The sequence below is a fragment of the Helianthus annuus genome, chromosome 15, assembly GCF_002127325.2.
Source record: "Helianthus annuus cultivar XRQ/B chromosome 15, HanXRQr2.0-SUNRISE, whole genome shotgun sequence".
Classification (NCBI taxonomy): domain Eukaryota; kingdom Viridiplantae; phylum Streptophyta; class Magnoliopsida; order Asterales; family Asteraceae; genus Helianthus; species Helianthus annuus.
Window position 1 is genome coordinate 38,277,654 of NC_035447.2, and position 16,736 is coordinate 38,294,389.

Genomic DNA, 16,736 nt, shown 5'->3' on the forward strand with positions numbered 1-16,736 from the left:
TCAAAATCGTCGTGCATTGCGACCTTTACTCTATTTCATATATCTATATATTACAAGCTGCAACTGAAATTGAAAATACAATACTAGTATGCATCAGTAACTAGTGGATTTTCTAATTTTTTTCGACTACTCACATATATATATATATATATATTACTCTATTATTATTATTATTATTATTATTATTATTATTATTATTATTATTATTATTATTATTATTATTGATAAGGGTTCATCCAGTATTGCATGTTACGCTCGTCATACTTCCAAACGAGCCTTTCTCCTATTTGCTTGATTCTTTCACTTTCATCTAACAACTCCTCACCAAAGGTATAGAGTTCCTGCACATTTTTGGTACTCATGGGTGGTGTTGGTGCTGGTATCGGGTTAGGGAACTGGGGCATCGGTTCTTCGTATGGGTTCCTCCAGTGGGTAAAGTTCTTGGTAATCCCTATGGTCGTCATTCCACGGATCATAATCTGGGGGATGAGGTGCTGGGACTCTAGGGATTTCGTTTGGGTCGAAGGCGGGTACTGGAATCTGGTCTACTATGTTTGGTTCAATTTCCATAGGTTGTGTTGAAAACAGTGGTAATGGCTGTGGTGCAATAAGTTGTTCTAAATTTTTCTCTATTTGCTGCTGCTAAGGCCCGCTGTTGCTGAAATTTTCTCACTCTTTTCCTACGCTCGTGTACTCCCCGACTGAACCATCCTCTCTTTTTGGTAGGGAATGGTTCTTCGGACTGTGCCTTAAATATAAAGATCCCCTCTTCTGTGTCAACTGAGTACCCCGAGGGGGTACGCTGGGAAGAAGTTCCTTCATCCTTAGAAGAACTAGACAGTTGACGATAAACGTCCGACGATCCTTGATCAGTCATACTGTAAACTAACAAATTATCAAATAACACAAAATAATAAATTATGCACCTAATCCCGTAGATGATTTCCTAACATAATAGATAGAATTTTGGTGTCATTAGAACACTTCTGTGGCTGAAATCAGTGGCTGTAGCTCTGATACCACCTTTTGTCGCAACCCCCGACCCTTGCCTCGGGAGGCGGTAGGGATAAACCCTAATTTATTGAAATAAAACATCTTCTTTATTTAGGTAACTTTTATAGCCACTTTTCCAAGCCTTTAATGATGTCTAGTTGGCTTCTATTTGGCTTTCACATTTTGTTACCTGAAATGCGTTTAAAAACATTTTATCAGCAAGAAATACTGGCGAGTGAATCCCAGTTTAATCAAAACAGGTTTTATCATTTTACAGCATAGAGGGCAATCTAGCAATTACATTTGTTTCCATCTACTTTAATTATCACCCACGATATTGCCAATCCTGGCTTGTGGTAATGTTAATACTCACAGTGTAGTAACAAATTTTGTATACAAAACCCCAACATACCGACAATAATTGTAGAATACAAATACTCAATCACTGTTAATTATAGTTTAAAACAATTAGGTTTTGAAAAAACGGTTTACAAAAAGAAGGATTACTCACATTGCTATTTTAGGTATTTCCTTTGTGACTTCCGGGTTATAATCTATTAATTAAACAATGCACACGCATTGGTATAATAACCCAATTTACATTAGTTATACCCTCCTCGAGACAGAAACTCCAACGACTACGTCGAGCAGAGCCTCGACAGGCGTTACGGAGCACTAGATCAATCGGGCATCGTATCTACTATGTAACCAGGGGTTATGATACTTACATCGAGGCAGAGCTTCGCTATTTTAGTGGGTATTATGCCCGAAATTATGATTGCTATGTAGAAAATTGTGAGATAGATCGAGGGAAATGAACGAGTTGGACTGAAGGCCTGAACTCCCAATATATAGGGCCTGATCGACCTTTTGTCGTGCCCCGCGAGAACCGAAGGTAAAGTCTTCGCGGCCCGCGAGATAGGGGGAGTAGGGCCTAGCTTTGCTGAGGTGACCCACTAGCCTTGACACGATGTTGACACATGGTGGCTTAGGGGCTCGCCTGTGGTCTAGCTGTCGCGACCCGCGATTGAGTTGGTCATGGGTGTCACGCCTCGCGAGCGCCCCTTGAATTCCATTTTTATTTAATTTTTTTAAAATTTAAGGTATTTAGGGCCGTTTTTCGTATACGGGGTGTATTTTAGGACGTATAGGGACATGTTTAAGGGTTTCGGGAGAGTTGTTATAGTCCCCCCGACCCCTTCTATCCTGCGCCCTTGGTTAAGTTCATTCAGTATGGCATGTCAACCAAAAACAAAAAACTAAATGTAAAAGACGTGACATGTAATCACTTAGATGATCTTCAATGTGGTACATGTGAGTGGCCAACATGACAGGTGAGGCACGTTTGTGGTGAAGAATGTCAGGGGTGGGCATATGAAAACCGGTGACTGAAAAAACCAAAAACTGTCACACCTCATCATAGCATAATCACACGGGGGAAACCAAAAAGGTTTTCAAAACATATGATTAAGCAAACACTTATATGACATTAATAACGAGGATTTTACAAAGCATTTTACAATCTAAAATCATAAAGATTTAGACAAGCCTACACTAATAGACTAAAATGTAATTCTTCCAAAAGCTCGGTTTCTTAGTATGCACGCACAATCAAAACTGAGACTCTCCATCTCGGATCAAACACATGAAAAACATGCTTAAAATCATCAACATAATGTTGGTGAGTTCACAGGTTTATTTGACTCATTATAAATTTTTTCTTTGAGAAATCGTTTGGGAAACTCATAAATCATTTGAGAAAACTCATGAACTGTTTGATAGTTATCTTTAATCGTTTGTGATAATATCGTAAATCATTCATGAAACTATCTTTAAAATATCGTAAATCATTCCACCTGGAAAATCTTAGCAAACATACAAATAGCTAGTAATTCGTGAATGATCTAATCATAGTCTAGCAAGGACAATGACATATGTGACCTACATGAGTCTATAATCAAACCTTGACTGAGAATTTCCTCGTCCCACTGTATCCAATACAACAGTATCTAACGGCTTTCTAGATGAAACGATATCGTCTTCTATAGCAATAAAACGAGATATTTTATGTTTAATTCGCATATACATGTATTCTCTTTCGCCATTAATTCTATTTTAAGCGTTTAATTTGGGGTTATGAAACATTGCGACATCAATTTTGGTTTCTAGGGTTCCTGGTTGATTCTGTTTTAAAACTGGATCATGGTATGAAAATCATCAATCCAGTGATAATTTAATTGCGTACATTGATATTTATCTATATTCATATATGCATGTTGGTTGTTTTTCTAAGTAACTGATTGATTTCAAACTAATCGTGATTTGATGTGTGATTAATTGTTGAACAAGATTGATTGGAAAACTCATTTACTTGTTGCATACTAGACCAGACATATTTTATAATGTTCAATTCCTAAGTCAATATATGCATAACCCTACACATTCCCATCTACAAACTGCCTTATGGTTGGTGCGTTTCTTAAAGAAGGCTCCAGGTAAGGGTATTCTGCTAGAAAAAAAAGGTATGGCTCTTGAATTATTATATTGGTTCAGTTTGGGCTAAGTGTTTAGGCACCAGACGATCTGTCACAGGCTTCTGTATCTTTTTAATAAACAAATCTTTCGTCTTTTGGAAAAGTAAAAAAACAACGGATAGTTTCTTGGTCAACTGTTGAAGCTGAGTTTAGGGCCATGTGCTCAGCAACTTGGAAATCATATATATAGTAAACGTTTTAAAAGAATTAAAAGATTCCTACAAAGTTACCAATACATTTGTTTTGTGACAACACAATTGCAATATCTATTGAGCTAATTCTGTTTTCCAAAAATCGAACATAACATTTTAAAATTCATTTGTTTCTCTTAAGAGAAAGATCTCTTTGTGTTTAATTAAAACATCCTCTATTTGTTAAAAAAACAAGTGACACTTGTTAACTTTAAGTTTAAATGCGTCTTATTATGTTTTTTTAAATTGTTCTAATATTGTTTTTATTTGTTGGTTTATTGTTTGAGGTTTGCGGTTATAATAGTGTTAGGTTTGTAGCTGATTATGGCTTGATGGGCTTTTTGCCGTGTTGCAGTCTAATGGGCTAAAGATGCTGCTGGGCTTGATCGTTGCTGCTTCACTTTTTCCTGGTCTATATATTGCTTGTAACAGTGTCACAAAATATCTACACACTTTCACACATAGTTCTCTGGCTTCTCTCTCATATATACATTCGTGAGATTTAGAGTTTTCTCTTGTTTCTATTGTTGATCATCATGTTGATAATCTTTGTTTCGTTGTAGATTAGTTAACCTATATATATGTATATATATATATATATAGAGAGAGAGAAAGTGTATCGTACATTTTTCCTTAACATACGAAGCGTACGCAATGACAAATTCGCATGTTATAACAAAGGTCGCATGTTGTAAAAATTTGCAGATCGCATATTCGAAAGAGAAAAAAAAAAAAAACAAATCGCATGTTTATAAAAAAAACAATTTCACATGTTAATAAAAAAAATCGCATGTTGGTTCGAAAAACCAAACTCGCATGTTATAAACTTTTTTTCGCATGTTGATACTGAATCTCGTACGCTTCGTACGTTAAGGCATTTTGTTATTTAAAAAACCAAACCCCCTTGATTACAAATTAATAATTTTTCCATATTCAATTTAATATCACACATCCTATGTTATTTGAAGATGGTGTCTTGGCCCAACTCTTTGTGTTTGTATAGTCCCTGATTTCAGGCGTCACGTATGGTGACTTCCTTTTTGGCCCTTCATCTGCTACTATAGCAGTGTGTCGCATATGGCTTGTGCTTCTCAGGCTAAATTGATTACCCTTCCTTTTTCATATTTTGAAGGTACATTTGCGAGCGAATAGCTTATATGTGGTAGTGTGTCTGTTGGATTATTCGGGTTTGTTTACGGGTCACGGGTCGGTGCGTTATCGGGATGCGGTTTAACATATTAATATTAAAATACTTGGTCAGAGTTGACCGAACTTGTTGCTGATAAAAAGGAAAACGTGGATGGACTGAGTTTTAATCATGTGGTTCTTTAGGTTTAGTTAGTATTTTATTATTTCATGTTTGCACGTTTATTAATTCTGTTATTAGTTGGAGTTTATGTAGGCTATATATAGCCCTTTGTTTTAGTGGATAGTGTACCCATTTTTCATTTGATACAAAAGTATTTTGTTTCTCTTCTTGTGCATACTTCACAAACAAATAGTGAGTGAGAGTTGTGTGTGGAGTGGGACCTGAACCAACATGTCGCATATGGCATAAGTTTTTAGCATGCATGGATGAAGCTTAAGTCTAATACATGATGGAAAATATACACAAGAGTAAAGTAACGTATCTGCTCATATCAACTACATGATCATGGTTTCGGACTTAGTTACAAAAAGGCAAAGCTACTTCAGTTTTTTTATTATATTTAATTATTATTGTTATTATATATCATGACATCAGTTTATCCAACAATTACTAGGGCATAACATCAGACGGTAGAAAAGTATGTGAACATTATTCTGATAGCAAAGATAATAAATATATAATTATTAATTAAAAGTCACTTATATAAGTATGAGAAGTCAACCACTCTTCCACCAGAACTGAAGCTTCTTTAGGCTTGTTCAGTTGCAGAGAATGACCTGCACCCTACATGATGCATATAATTTAGTCATTATTATTTTTATTAGATTTCAAGTTTCAAGAGTATGACAAAAAAAAGTTATGATATTTTTGTGTAGGTTCATTTTGAGAGATCCATGTTGAATCATATATCGTTAAGTCACCCCTTTGAGAGGATATCATTTCGACATAACTGGCCTTCTTATATTAACAATTTGTTTTGATAACATAGGCCTGGAGATATTCAGTTTGTACCTTACAAATATACGTTAACAGACATGAGTTAAGTGTCATGTTTCTTACCTTAACAGTTGCATACGTTAACGAGTATCCTTTTGTTGCATAAGCCATTTGATATCTACAAAAAGACAATATCAATATGCATGATTAGTTTTGTATAAATCATGCGATTTCATATAATAAAATGGGTTCTAGAAAGACTAGTGAAAGGTCAATATTGAATCGGTAAAACTATCAACAAGATGGATGTGAGGATGTCCTCCGCGATAAAAAAGGTGATACGAAAGACACCAAAGGGGTGTTACTAAAAGACGACTTGAAATTTGTGCTCACCCGGCAACTTGATTATCAACAAACCACGGGTTCCACGGTCTTGCAATTGGGACACCGAGAGATTTTATCCATTTCTCTGTGCCCAGGTATGGAATTATCATATCATGGTCACCACTGTTAATTGAAATTATTAGAGGAAGTTAGATAAACAATATCACAATGTTCAAAAGTGCAAATCTTAAACAAAGGATTAGGATCAAATACAAAGGATCCTAATTGTAAGAAGTGTAAGAAGGATTTATAGAGTGACAAGTGTCCAATAACTTAAAAAAACCCACTACACAAAAAAACCCCACTACAAAAAAAAAAAAAAACCTTAAACATCCACCACCACCAAAAACCTAACCCCCCCCCCCCCCTCACATCACCCACCCTAAACAATTTTTTTTTTATTTTTATTTTTATTTATTTATTATTTTTTTTTTTTTGCCGATGGGGTGGGGGTGGGTGTTTAGTTTTTTTTTTAGGTTTTTTTTTTTTTGGGGGGGGGGGGGGGGGTTAGGTTTTTTTAGGTTTTTGGGGGTAAGGTTGGGGGGGGGGGGGGTTTAGGTTTTTTTTTGGGTTTTTGGGGGGTGGGGTGGGGTTTAGGTTTTTTGGGGGGTTTTTGGTGAGGTATAGTTTTTTTTTTGTTTTTTTGCCGGGGGGGGGGGGGGGGTTGGGGTGGGGGGTGGGGGGGGTTTAGGTTTTTGGGTTGGGGGGGGGGGTTAGGTTTTTGGGTGGTGGTGGGGTGGGGTGGGGGTGGGTGTTTAGGTTTTTGGTGGTGATGTAGTGGGTTTAGTTTTAGGTCATTGGACACTTGTCACTCTATAAATCCTTCTTACACTTCTTACAATTAGAAGCCTTTGTAGAATAACTTGACCCAACAAACAAATATTCGATCATTTATCAATTTGTAAGAATTCTTAAACATCTACAATTTAAAGATCACTTTTAGATATTAAGTGTTTATTATTTTAGAGATAAAATTCGAATAAGTAGATGTTGTACCTAATAATCAACACGTGACAATTTCTTGAAACAAGTTGTTCATGGTAGACAATAGTACTAGATACATCATATGAGTAACATATGGTGTCATTTTTCCCGAAAATGAAATGGATTGTTTCATTGGTTTTCTCCCACACGCCTATTGTTCCCTTCACAAGAAATGAGAGACAATTTTTAATTGTGTTGAAAAATTGTGAAATGAGACATTTTATATCAAAGCAAGAACAAATACCGTGTACAACTCATTAGAAGGAACCTTCCTAAACACGACAAGGGAGAGCTTGTCAAACTTACCTCACGAATATGGAGGGCTTTTTGAACTTCTTTATCGTTTGCCCAAGCATCTAAAATTATCTTAATATCGGCCTAAAACAATATATAAATTGTAAAGTAACATGTAAAGAAGACATACGCGACCGAGTCTATGAACTTAGGACAAACAATTACCGTATCATCTGGCACTGTCCCCAGTATATTCGCAAGGTTAATATTTCTTATGCACTGAAATAATAAAGCAGATAGGATTAATGTTGTTATACATGGAAATTCTACATAGTATATTTGGTCGAAGTTATACATGTGTACGTACGTACCTCATCCACCTGTTGAATATTATATGAACATAAGGCGTTGTTCAGATTAGGGTAAGCGTAGTTATCATCACAGGTTTCTTTTGTAGACTGGGGTATAAAAAAGATCAATCAAACATTAGAACATATGATGCAAGTTTTATAGTATTTATCAAAAGCTCAATTGGATAACTGAAAGCGAAAACAAGAAAATATATGAAAGGTTCTAACAACTTGTACCAAAATTAGACCAGATATCAAAACACTTCAGTTAATGGTTCACAACTGATGCTTAAAATTGTTCCAAAGTTAGATAGTTATATCAGTAGAAAGTTCTTAGCAGACAACCAATTACCACTAATGGTAGTTACTATTGACAACCATTTGCCACTAGTGGCCCATATTTCCAGTGATCTATAACAACTCTTTCCTAATGATTAGCACTGATAATCAATTAAAGATCTGTTTCCTTGCAATTCTCCTTCAATCATTCAAATCAGAAGCAACTTCTAGTAGTATTTCGATAAGGTAGCATAAAACTTTTTCATATTGTTGCCACTCGTTGGTTCTAGGTATGTTGGCTCAATTGTTGTTTGGCCCGATAGAGGGGCCTATCACAATAATTAAATGAGTTTATTATTGGGTTTAAACAAGTCACAAGTTAGTGAACTTGAAGAACCAAATTTGACAAATAGGTTATATTGGTTAAGTTTCCTAATTACATTATTATTAGCATAGTAATGTCTTGGCTAGTATGCTAGGGTTAGTCATTAGAAACTAAGTTAGAGTTAGTCACTATTAAGAGAAGAGAGAGACCAAGTTATGGTTTGAGTGTTATTGTAATCAAGTTTTTTGAGTTATATTTTCTTGGTTATAATAAAAGTTCTTAGTTATTCCATTCGTTCTTGTTATCGATTATTGGACTTGAATTGGTATCAGAGCCAAGTTCAAGAACCCTGATCGTATATGTCGCCGTCGTTAGAAGAAGCCGTCGTCATCGGAAGAAGACATCGCCACCACTGTGTTTTCCGATTGAACTAAGCCGAGTTCAATTGTTGTCGTCAACGTTGCTTGCATTCTCGTCATCGGGTTTGTTTTTTTCTTTGCGATTTGTTGTTTGTTATTGCTCGATCGAACCTAAGTTGAATCACTGTTCGTTTCGCGAAGAATCATTGGAGAAAAAGGGGGTTGTCTTTTTGGTAGTTTCTTTACCGTCTTGATATTCAAGAAAAAAGTAGAAATACCAAGTTTTTTTATTATTAAACAAATTGTAAAACAAGTATTTTTTTCTTATTGAAACAACGTTTAAAAAAATAGTAATAACAATAAACAGATTGGTTTATTTATTTTTGGTTCAATAAGTTTGGGTTTAACCATAAAACGTTGATTATTATTTGGGTTGGACGGGAGGGTTCAATTCAGAGTTTGTTTTTTTTTTTTCCGGGTTCGTGAAGAGGGATTTGCGATATATATATATATGAGGGTAGATTCGGTTTTGAGAAGTTGTTCGGGATTGATCGGCTTGTGTTCATTCAAACGGATTAGAACAAGGGGGTTCTACACCGCTAACTTATAAGAGACGAGGTAAGATGGCGGATGGTGATCGACTGATTGTTATGGTTAAAGAAAACAATTCGGCTAGTCTTGTATGTCCCATGTTGACTAAAACAAATTACACAATATGGGCTATGCGAATGAAGATCATTAACGTGTATGGAGTTTGGGATCAAATGAACAAGGAACTGATTTGGATGCGAAGAAAAACAACATGGCGATAACATTGTTCTTTCAAGCTATACACGAAGATCAGATTTTGCAAGTCGGTAATATGACTACGGCCATGGAGATGTGGGATGTGTTAAAAACCCGAAATCTCGAGGCTGATGGGGTTAGAGAAGTGAGGTTGCAAACTTTATTGTCCGAATTTGAGAACCTGAAGATGAAAGATCAGAATTCAGTTGATGAGTTTGCTAGTACGTTGTTTGGGTTTGCTTCAAACTTAGCTTCTTTGGGTTCTACGATTGATGAGCCTAAATTGGTCAAGAAGTTTCTGAACAGGCTACCAACAAGATTTATTCACATGGTGGCTTTGATTGAACAAGTAGTTGATCTTAAAACGATTACGTTTGTTGATGTTGGACCTTTAAAAGCATATGAAGAACATATAAAAGAATAGGAGATTCAAGATAACAACCAAGGGAAAGGAAGGGACCGAGGTAAAGGTGAAGATTGGGACGATGAGGACCAAGACGAAAGTCAAAGCCGAGATTGTCAAGATCACGGGTCAAAGCAGACGGGTCAAAGAAAAACGAATAATCGGGAAGAAAAGATAGATCACAAGTTCAGTGTTACCATTGTGATAAATTTGGTCACTTCGCGTCAGGGTGTCCGGATCGCATGAAGAAACAGGTAGAAGCTAACTTAGCTGCTATCGATGATTTGGATCCGTCATTATTTATGATGAGATGTGATCAAGAAACGGTTTTCTAAATGAAGAAGGGGTGATTTCGAAGCGCTTCGAGACTGAGCTAATGGAAAAAGACACTTGGTATCTCAACAACGGAGCATCAAATCACATGACTAGTAATCAAGCTTACTTCTCTGTACTTAATGAACGAGTTACGAGAAAGGTAAAGTTTAGAGATGGATCTTGTATTGACATACGGGGAAATGGGTTGGTATTGCTAGAAGGGAAAACATGGAACAACGCCTGTTGATAGATGTTTACTACATACCAAGCTTACAAAGCAATATCATAAGTCTTGGTCAAGCAACGGAAGGTGAATGCGATATTCACATGAAACGTGATTTTCTAACCATTCTTGATGATACGGGGAAGCTTATAATGAATGTGACAAGGACCAAAAACGGTTTGTATAAGATCAGCTACAAGATAGCAAGTCCTGGTACACAAGTTAGCATGATTGGAATGAATAATTTTGCTGGTAGGGATCTACAAAGAGTTGAACTGAAAGATGATAAACCAAGTACTAGTCAAAATCTTCTCAAAGATCCAAGTTCAACTGTTGAACCCAAAATCAGAGTCAAAAGAAACATGTTCAAGAATTCAAAGTAAAGGTCAAACAAGGGATTCAAATCCAAGGAAGTACGTGCAATGATCACAAAAAGCAAGTGTATGTTCAAGTTAAGTGGAGCCCAAAGAACACTTCAAGAGATCATGAAGAGCCTCGGGATAATCAAGACAAAGATGACAAGCTTGGAGACGAAAACCCGCATCTTTCGGATTTAACAATCGGGGGGGGGGGGGGGGGGGCTGTGATTGTTGGCTCAATTGTTGTTTGACCTGAGCGAGGGGTCCAACCCGGTAATTAAATGAGTTTAATATTGGGTTTAAACAAGTCACAAGTTGGTGAACTTGAAGGACCGAATTTAACAAGTAGGTTAAATTAGTTAGGCAAATTGGATTTAAATAATCCCAACTCACTGTTATTGGCCAATAATAATCCCAACTCATTTAATCACCAATAATAATCCGAACTATTCACTTTTGTTTGTAAAATACTCTCAGTTAAAAAAACACTAACTAGGTTAAAAGATTGCTGATGTGGCTCGCCACGTGGCATATTTTGATGACGTGGCAGCTGATGTGGCAGTCTACATGGCAGATTTTGATGACGTGTCAGCTGATGTGGCAGTCTACGTGGCATATTTTGATGACGTGGCAGCTGATGTGGCAAGCCACATCAGCAATTTTTTTACCTAGTTAGTGCTTTTTTAACTGGGAGTATTTTACAAACAAAAGTGAGTAGTTCGGATTATTATTGGTGATTAAATGAGTTGGGATTATTATTGGCTAATAACAGTGAGTTGGAATTATTTAAATCCAATTTGCCAATTAGTTAAGTTTTCTGATTACATTAAAATTAGTATGGTGATGCTTGGCTAGTAATTAGGGTTAGTCTATATAAACCAAGTTAGGGTTAGACATTATTAAGAGAAGAGAGAAACCGAGTTATGATTTGACAGTTATTGTAATCAAGTTTTTTCAGTTATATTTTCTTGGTTATAATAAAAGTTTTTGGAGTTATTCCATTTGTTCTTATTATTGACTCTTGGACTTAGATACCAGTTATAGTTAAATGATCACAATGACACTAACTCGCGTTTTTGGTACCTCGTAGATGTCGTCGGAAATTAGTGCAACCCGGTTGGCAAACTCTAATTTTGAATTTTCATCAATGAATCTATCCGTGAATGCATTAACAATTAGGTATCCCTGTATGGCAAGGAAACTATAAGTTAACTGGAGTTTTATACTATAAAGTAAAACAAAACATTGTTCATGGATCAATATTGTTCTATATATTTCACTTTAATAGTTTGCTTGTTGAAGGAAAAAACAATTTAAAAAATATGGTTGGATATTTACTTTGATATTCAATTGCGGTTCACTTCCACGTTCAATGCCTACAAAATCAGAAAAACACTATAAATAAAATTGTATAAAAGTGAAACTTTTAAATGGGACATAAATGAACCTGTTAAAGTAACAACTGGTTATAGATTTTTTATTTATTATTTATTATTTATTATTTATTATATATTTTCAAGTTTACATATAGCAATATGTTCTAAAGTTCTTACCTTTGTACACTTCTAAAGTAATAACTGGTATCAGCAAACCCATGTATGAAATCCCAGATATGTATAAAGGATTATTAAGAAACCTAGGATGCTCCACAAACCACTGTATTTACATGTATAAAGGTGTTAGCTAGGTCATAAACTAATTGAAATTAATTAAATTATAGTTTTAGCAAACATTTATATGTCTTCAACTAGTATTGTTGACAAAACAGGTCATTAGTCCAATAATACAAAACAAAATGTTACAATTCCCTTTAGGTTGTGTCTGTCTCGTTAAATAAATAGATATCCGTACGAAAATAAATATGATTGAGAAATTACAAAACAAAATGAGTTTATATTTAAAAAAAAAATGTTACAGTTCCCTTTAGCTTCTTGCTGGATCATTTAATGTCCTTTTGTGACGTTTAAAACACAATACTAATAAAAATGAATTTATATTTTTTTAAGTTTAAAGAAATTAAAAAAGATTGAAGCAATATAACTGATCTTTCACCTTTTGTATAAACTCGTACGTATGCATAGATAAAACTGAATCGCTACTTCTCCATCCTTCCCAAGTTGTAGCATACGAAAACCCTACACCCGCCGGTAGATCTAGGAATATTACATTAGCAGCCTACAAATTAAAATCCAGACATTTGTCAAAATAATCTACGACTCTACCAGATTAATTGGAACTGTTATCTTTTTTTTTTTTTTTTTTTTGTTATAAATAAAGTAGATACTGCAAAACAACAAATTGTAAAAAAATTAAGTAAGAATACGAACCTGTGTCCATGTATTAGGATTTGACTCCAAAGTGAAGTTATTCCATCCGGAACTATCAAAACGAATGGTTAGTGGACCTGCAATGCATAAGATGGCTTTATCTATTTAAAACAACTAGAGGGCAGTTTGCCTGATGCACATGAAACACAGGCGATAATCATGTAACATGTTAATTTTTTTCTAAATTAAAAAAAAAAAATTATAGCAATACTATACTTAACTTAAAGAAAATAAAATACTCGTTTTTGTGGTGTAGATTTAAAAAAAAAAGTATTAATGTATGAAAAGTTATGGCTGTTTAAAAATCTTGAAGAAGTTGGTTTTTAAAAGTAAACATTAAGCTTCATAAGATCGTATTATATGTTTTAAAAATTATAATTACTTAAAGTCTTAAAATAAATTATATAAAATTATGCTTTTGTTTTTCTTATATTTATTATAATATAGTATAGATTATAAATAAAATAGCTAACAAATAATTATAGCAAACCGAGTTTGAGCTCTAAAAGTAAAGCTCTCAACAAGCCGGGCTCAACCCTAAACAAGCTCAAGGTTCACTCGAATCGTTTACATCCTTAGTATGAAACCAGTTAGGGCTTGTTTGGCTAAGTTTTTCCAACCCAACTTATGACTTATTGACTTAATCAAAAAGTTAAAAAAGAGTTTTAGTGTTTGGCAAACCTAAAAGTCATTTTCAAATGACTATTTTGAAAAGGAGAAAAAGTCATCAAAAAGTCATTTTTGAGAAGTTAGGGGCGTGTGACTTTTTAATCAGCTTATAACTTTTCAAAGACCAAATTACCAGATTACCCCTGATTTAACACTTCTTATATTTGTTGACTTATGAAAGAATTTCTCTTTTAGTCATTTTAAATCAATAAGCTAAGCCAAACATTTTTTAAAAAACAACTTATTGACTTACTGGTTTTTTCCATCTCATAAGCTAATCCAAACACTTTTTTAAAAACTCATTTTTAAAAAGTCATAAGTCAATAAATCTTTTTTACAAAAAGTCTTTTTTAGGTAAAATAAGCTTAGCCAAACATGCCCTTAACCAGTCTCATTTGCTTTTAAACGGGCCGAAACCCAAAAAAAGGCTTAATATACGGGGGTAAGATCAAATAAAAAGTTTATTTTGCCTAAGTAGGATGAGAAGTAATCTTAACATCAATTTTTCAAATTAATGGTTAAGATGCAAGTGTATGAGAAAGAATGAGTGCAAGGGGTATCTTGAGAAAATCCTATTTATGGACTTTCTCTCTCCACATGCAAGGAACATGCATATTTCACCCTCATTTTTTAAACGTTCATAACTTTTTTATACGACATTATTTTTTCATAAAAATTTCACCGTAAAATCGAGCTTTTTTTATATCTTTAATTTGAGTACCATATTGCTATATAAAATATGAAGACTAAAAACCCACTAAAATGTGTTGTATTTCTATATTGTATAACATTTTTTTGTGCTGTATTTTTGTACTATATTTTTGTGTTGAATTTTTTTGTCTTAATTTTTTTTCTCATTTTTTTATGCTGGATTTTTTTTGTACTACATTTTTTTTGCTAAAGTTTTTCGTGCTATTTTTTTTATACTAGATTTTTTTGTGCTATATTTTTTTGTACTAGATTTTTTTGTGCTATATTTTTGTACTATATTTTTTTTTACTAGATTTTTTGTGCTAGATTTTTTTTGTTGTATTTTTAAAAAAACAAAATGGGTGCCACTTGTCATTTTCACTCCTATTTATAAAGACCAAAATGCCCTTCATTCCTATTTATTAGGAGTGCAAAATCCATTTTTTAGTGGATCATTCCCCTAATATACGTACATGCATACCGAAAACCAACGATTAGTGTTACCTCTAGTTTGGTTAGCATATAACACACCTTAAAAGTTAAAACTTATACGTCTTATCATGTTTTTAAACCCAATATGCACAAAACCATTTGAATTGTCAATCTTTTTACCGAAAAACCGTACAAACCCAACTGTGAGTATTATAAACTTACCTTAAACTTAAACGTCTTATCATATTTTTCAACCCAATAAGCACAAAACCATTCCAATTGTCAAACCAAAAAACCGTCCAAACCAAATTACCGTGAATACGATAAACTTACCAACATGATAGAGGAAGGGGAAAAGTCCTGAAGTGCCCGGTCCACCAGTGAGATAAAGAAGAAGAGGGTCGTGTGCCGGGTCTCTTTGCGACTCGACAAAGTAGTAGAAGAACTGAACTTCATTCTCAGCCCCGACGCCGACATATCTTTTGACATAAATAGCAAGTTTAATATCCATATATAACTATACATTATCAGTAAATTAATTAACAAAATGTATATACGATCTTTAAACACATGCATACCCGGTTTCAAGAGTGAAAGGAAGATCACCAGGGAAGCCAGGGAGATTCTTGACTATTGATTTGGAGTTTGATAATGTCATCACAAAGATTATATAAAAGAATAGTTTTATGTAACTAGACTCCATAACTCCTCCAGATCTGGAAAATACAGTTGGAGTTGGATGTACACCATTATTATAATACTTAATTTGCACGTTTTTAAAGTTTGGATGTGAAACTATTTAATGTCACATTATCATACCTAGTACCTACCATCTCGACAAACGAAGTGGTAGGTTGCTAAGCCATTTGCCACGTTGGTAGTGGACCAAAATTGCATTGATCAATAGTTTTTTTTTAACCGCCAACAAACTCAATCCCGAGCACTCTCGGGGCACCCACTGGACAAACGGAGTACTCCGAGAGTAACCCGAGTCCACCACCAATTCCGGGGAAAACCTGATAACCCACCCGCCCGTAGGCACGACAGTGAAATTACCGGTAAAACCCGTTTGGCTCAAGGATCCAACCCAGGTTTCCCTGGGTCTCCTATCATTGCCCACCAGTGCCTCACTCTGCACCAAGTGGGAGTCGAGCCTGCATCTCTCAAGAGAAATGCAAGCCCTCCACCACTTGATCTAGAGATCATTGGCTGCATTGATCAATAGTAACTCTATCTTATACCTCAGGGTATACGGGCACCAACGGGGAGGGGATCGGTGACCCCAGTCCCCGATCGAGAACACCGCCACCATCACCGCGGGGACCCAAATCGGGGAGGGGAATCCGGGGAGAGACACCGCACAAGAAAGCACAAGGATCGATGAGGAGAGACGTTGGGCAACGGTCATTTAAAAAAAAAATTCAATTTTAACAATATAAATAACCAACTTAATCTAATTTTTTACCACACCCATTCTCAAACTCACTCTAAAAATCTATCAAATACAACACAAAATGGATTCCAAGTTCCCGTTTTTTTCTCCCCTACCCGACTTTCCCGACGATGAAGATTCATCGTCAAGCGATGATAGTTTAATTTTCTTTCAAAATCTCATCCAACAAGCGGAGCTACTAGACACGGTATCGTCTAGTAAAAAAAAATTGTCCGTCGAGATCGTGTGGGAGGCCATGAGACACTCATGGCCGACTATTTTGTCGAAAATCCAAAATTTAATGCCGATATTTTTCGTCAGAGGTTTCGTATGTCCAAGTCTTTGTTCCTAAAAATTGTTAGTGACGTGGAAGCGAATAAC

General features: G+C 35.1%; 1 protein-coding gene across 1 annotated transcript; it reads right to left on the minus strand.

Moving 5' to 3' along the window:
• Positions 1–5,388: 5,388 nt before the first annotated feature.
• LOC110911443 (serine carboxypeptidase-like 13) lies at positions 5,389–15,689 on the minus strand. The gene is made up of 14 exons (XM_022156064.2): positions 15,502–15,689; positions 15,257–15,402; positions 13,133–13,209; positions 12,858–12,980; positions 12,359–12,461; positions 12,144–12,181; positions 11,889–11,990; positions 7,778–7,864; positions 7,632–7,685; positions 7,479–7,550; positions 7,185–7,333; positions 6,198–6,311; positions 5,928–5,982; positions 5,389–5,651 (listed from the first exon to the last, which is right to left on the minus strand). Exons 1-14 carry the CDS (start codon positions 15,624–15,626, stop codon positions 5,556–5,558), a joined length of 1,341 nt encoding a protein of 446 aa, XP_022011756.1. The 5' UTR covers positions 15,627–15,689; the 3' UTR covers positions 5,389–5,555.
• Between the last annotated feature and the right edge of the window lie 1,047 nt (positions 15,690–16,736).

What these genes read in the sequence shown, in the direction of transcription:
- LOC110911443 (XM_022156064.2), bottom strand. Translation starts at nt 15,626, where the DNA reads ATGGAGTCTAGTTACATAAAACTATTCTTTTATATAATCTTTGTGATG. An exon ending in CCTTTCACTCTTGAAACCGG is followed by an intron (nt 15,403 to 15,501) that starts GTATGCATGTGT and finishes TTATGTCAAAAG; the next exon opens with ATATGTCGGCGTCGGGGCTG. An exon ending in GGACAGTGCCAGATGATACG is followed by an intron (nt 7,551 to 7,631) that starts GTAATTGTTTGT and finishes ATATTGTTTTAG; the next exon opens with GCCGATATTAAGATAATTTT.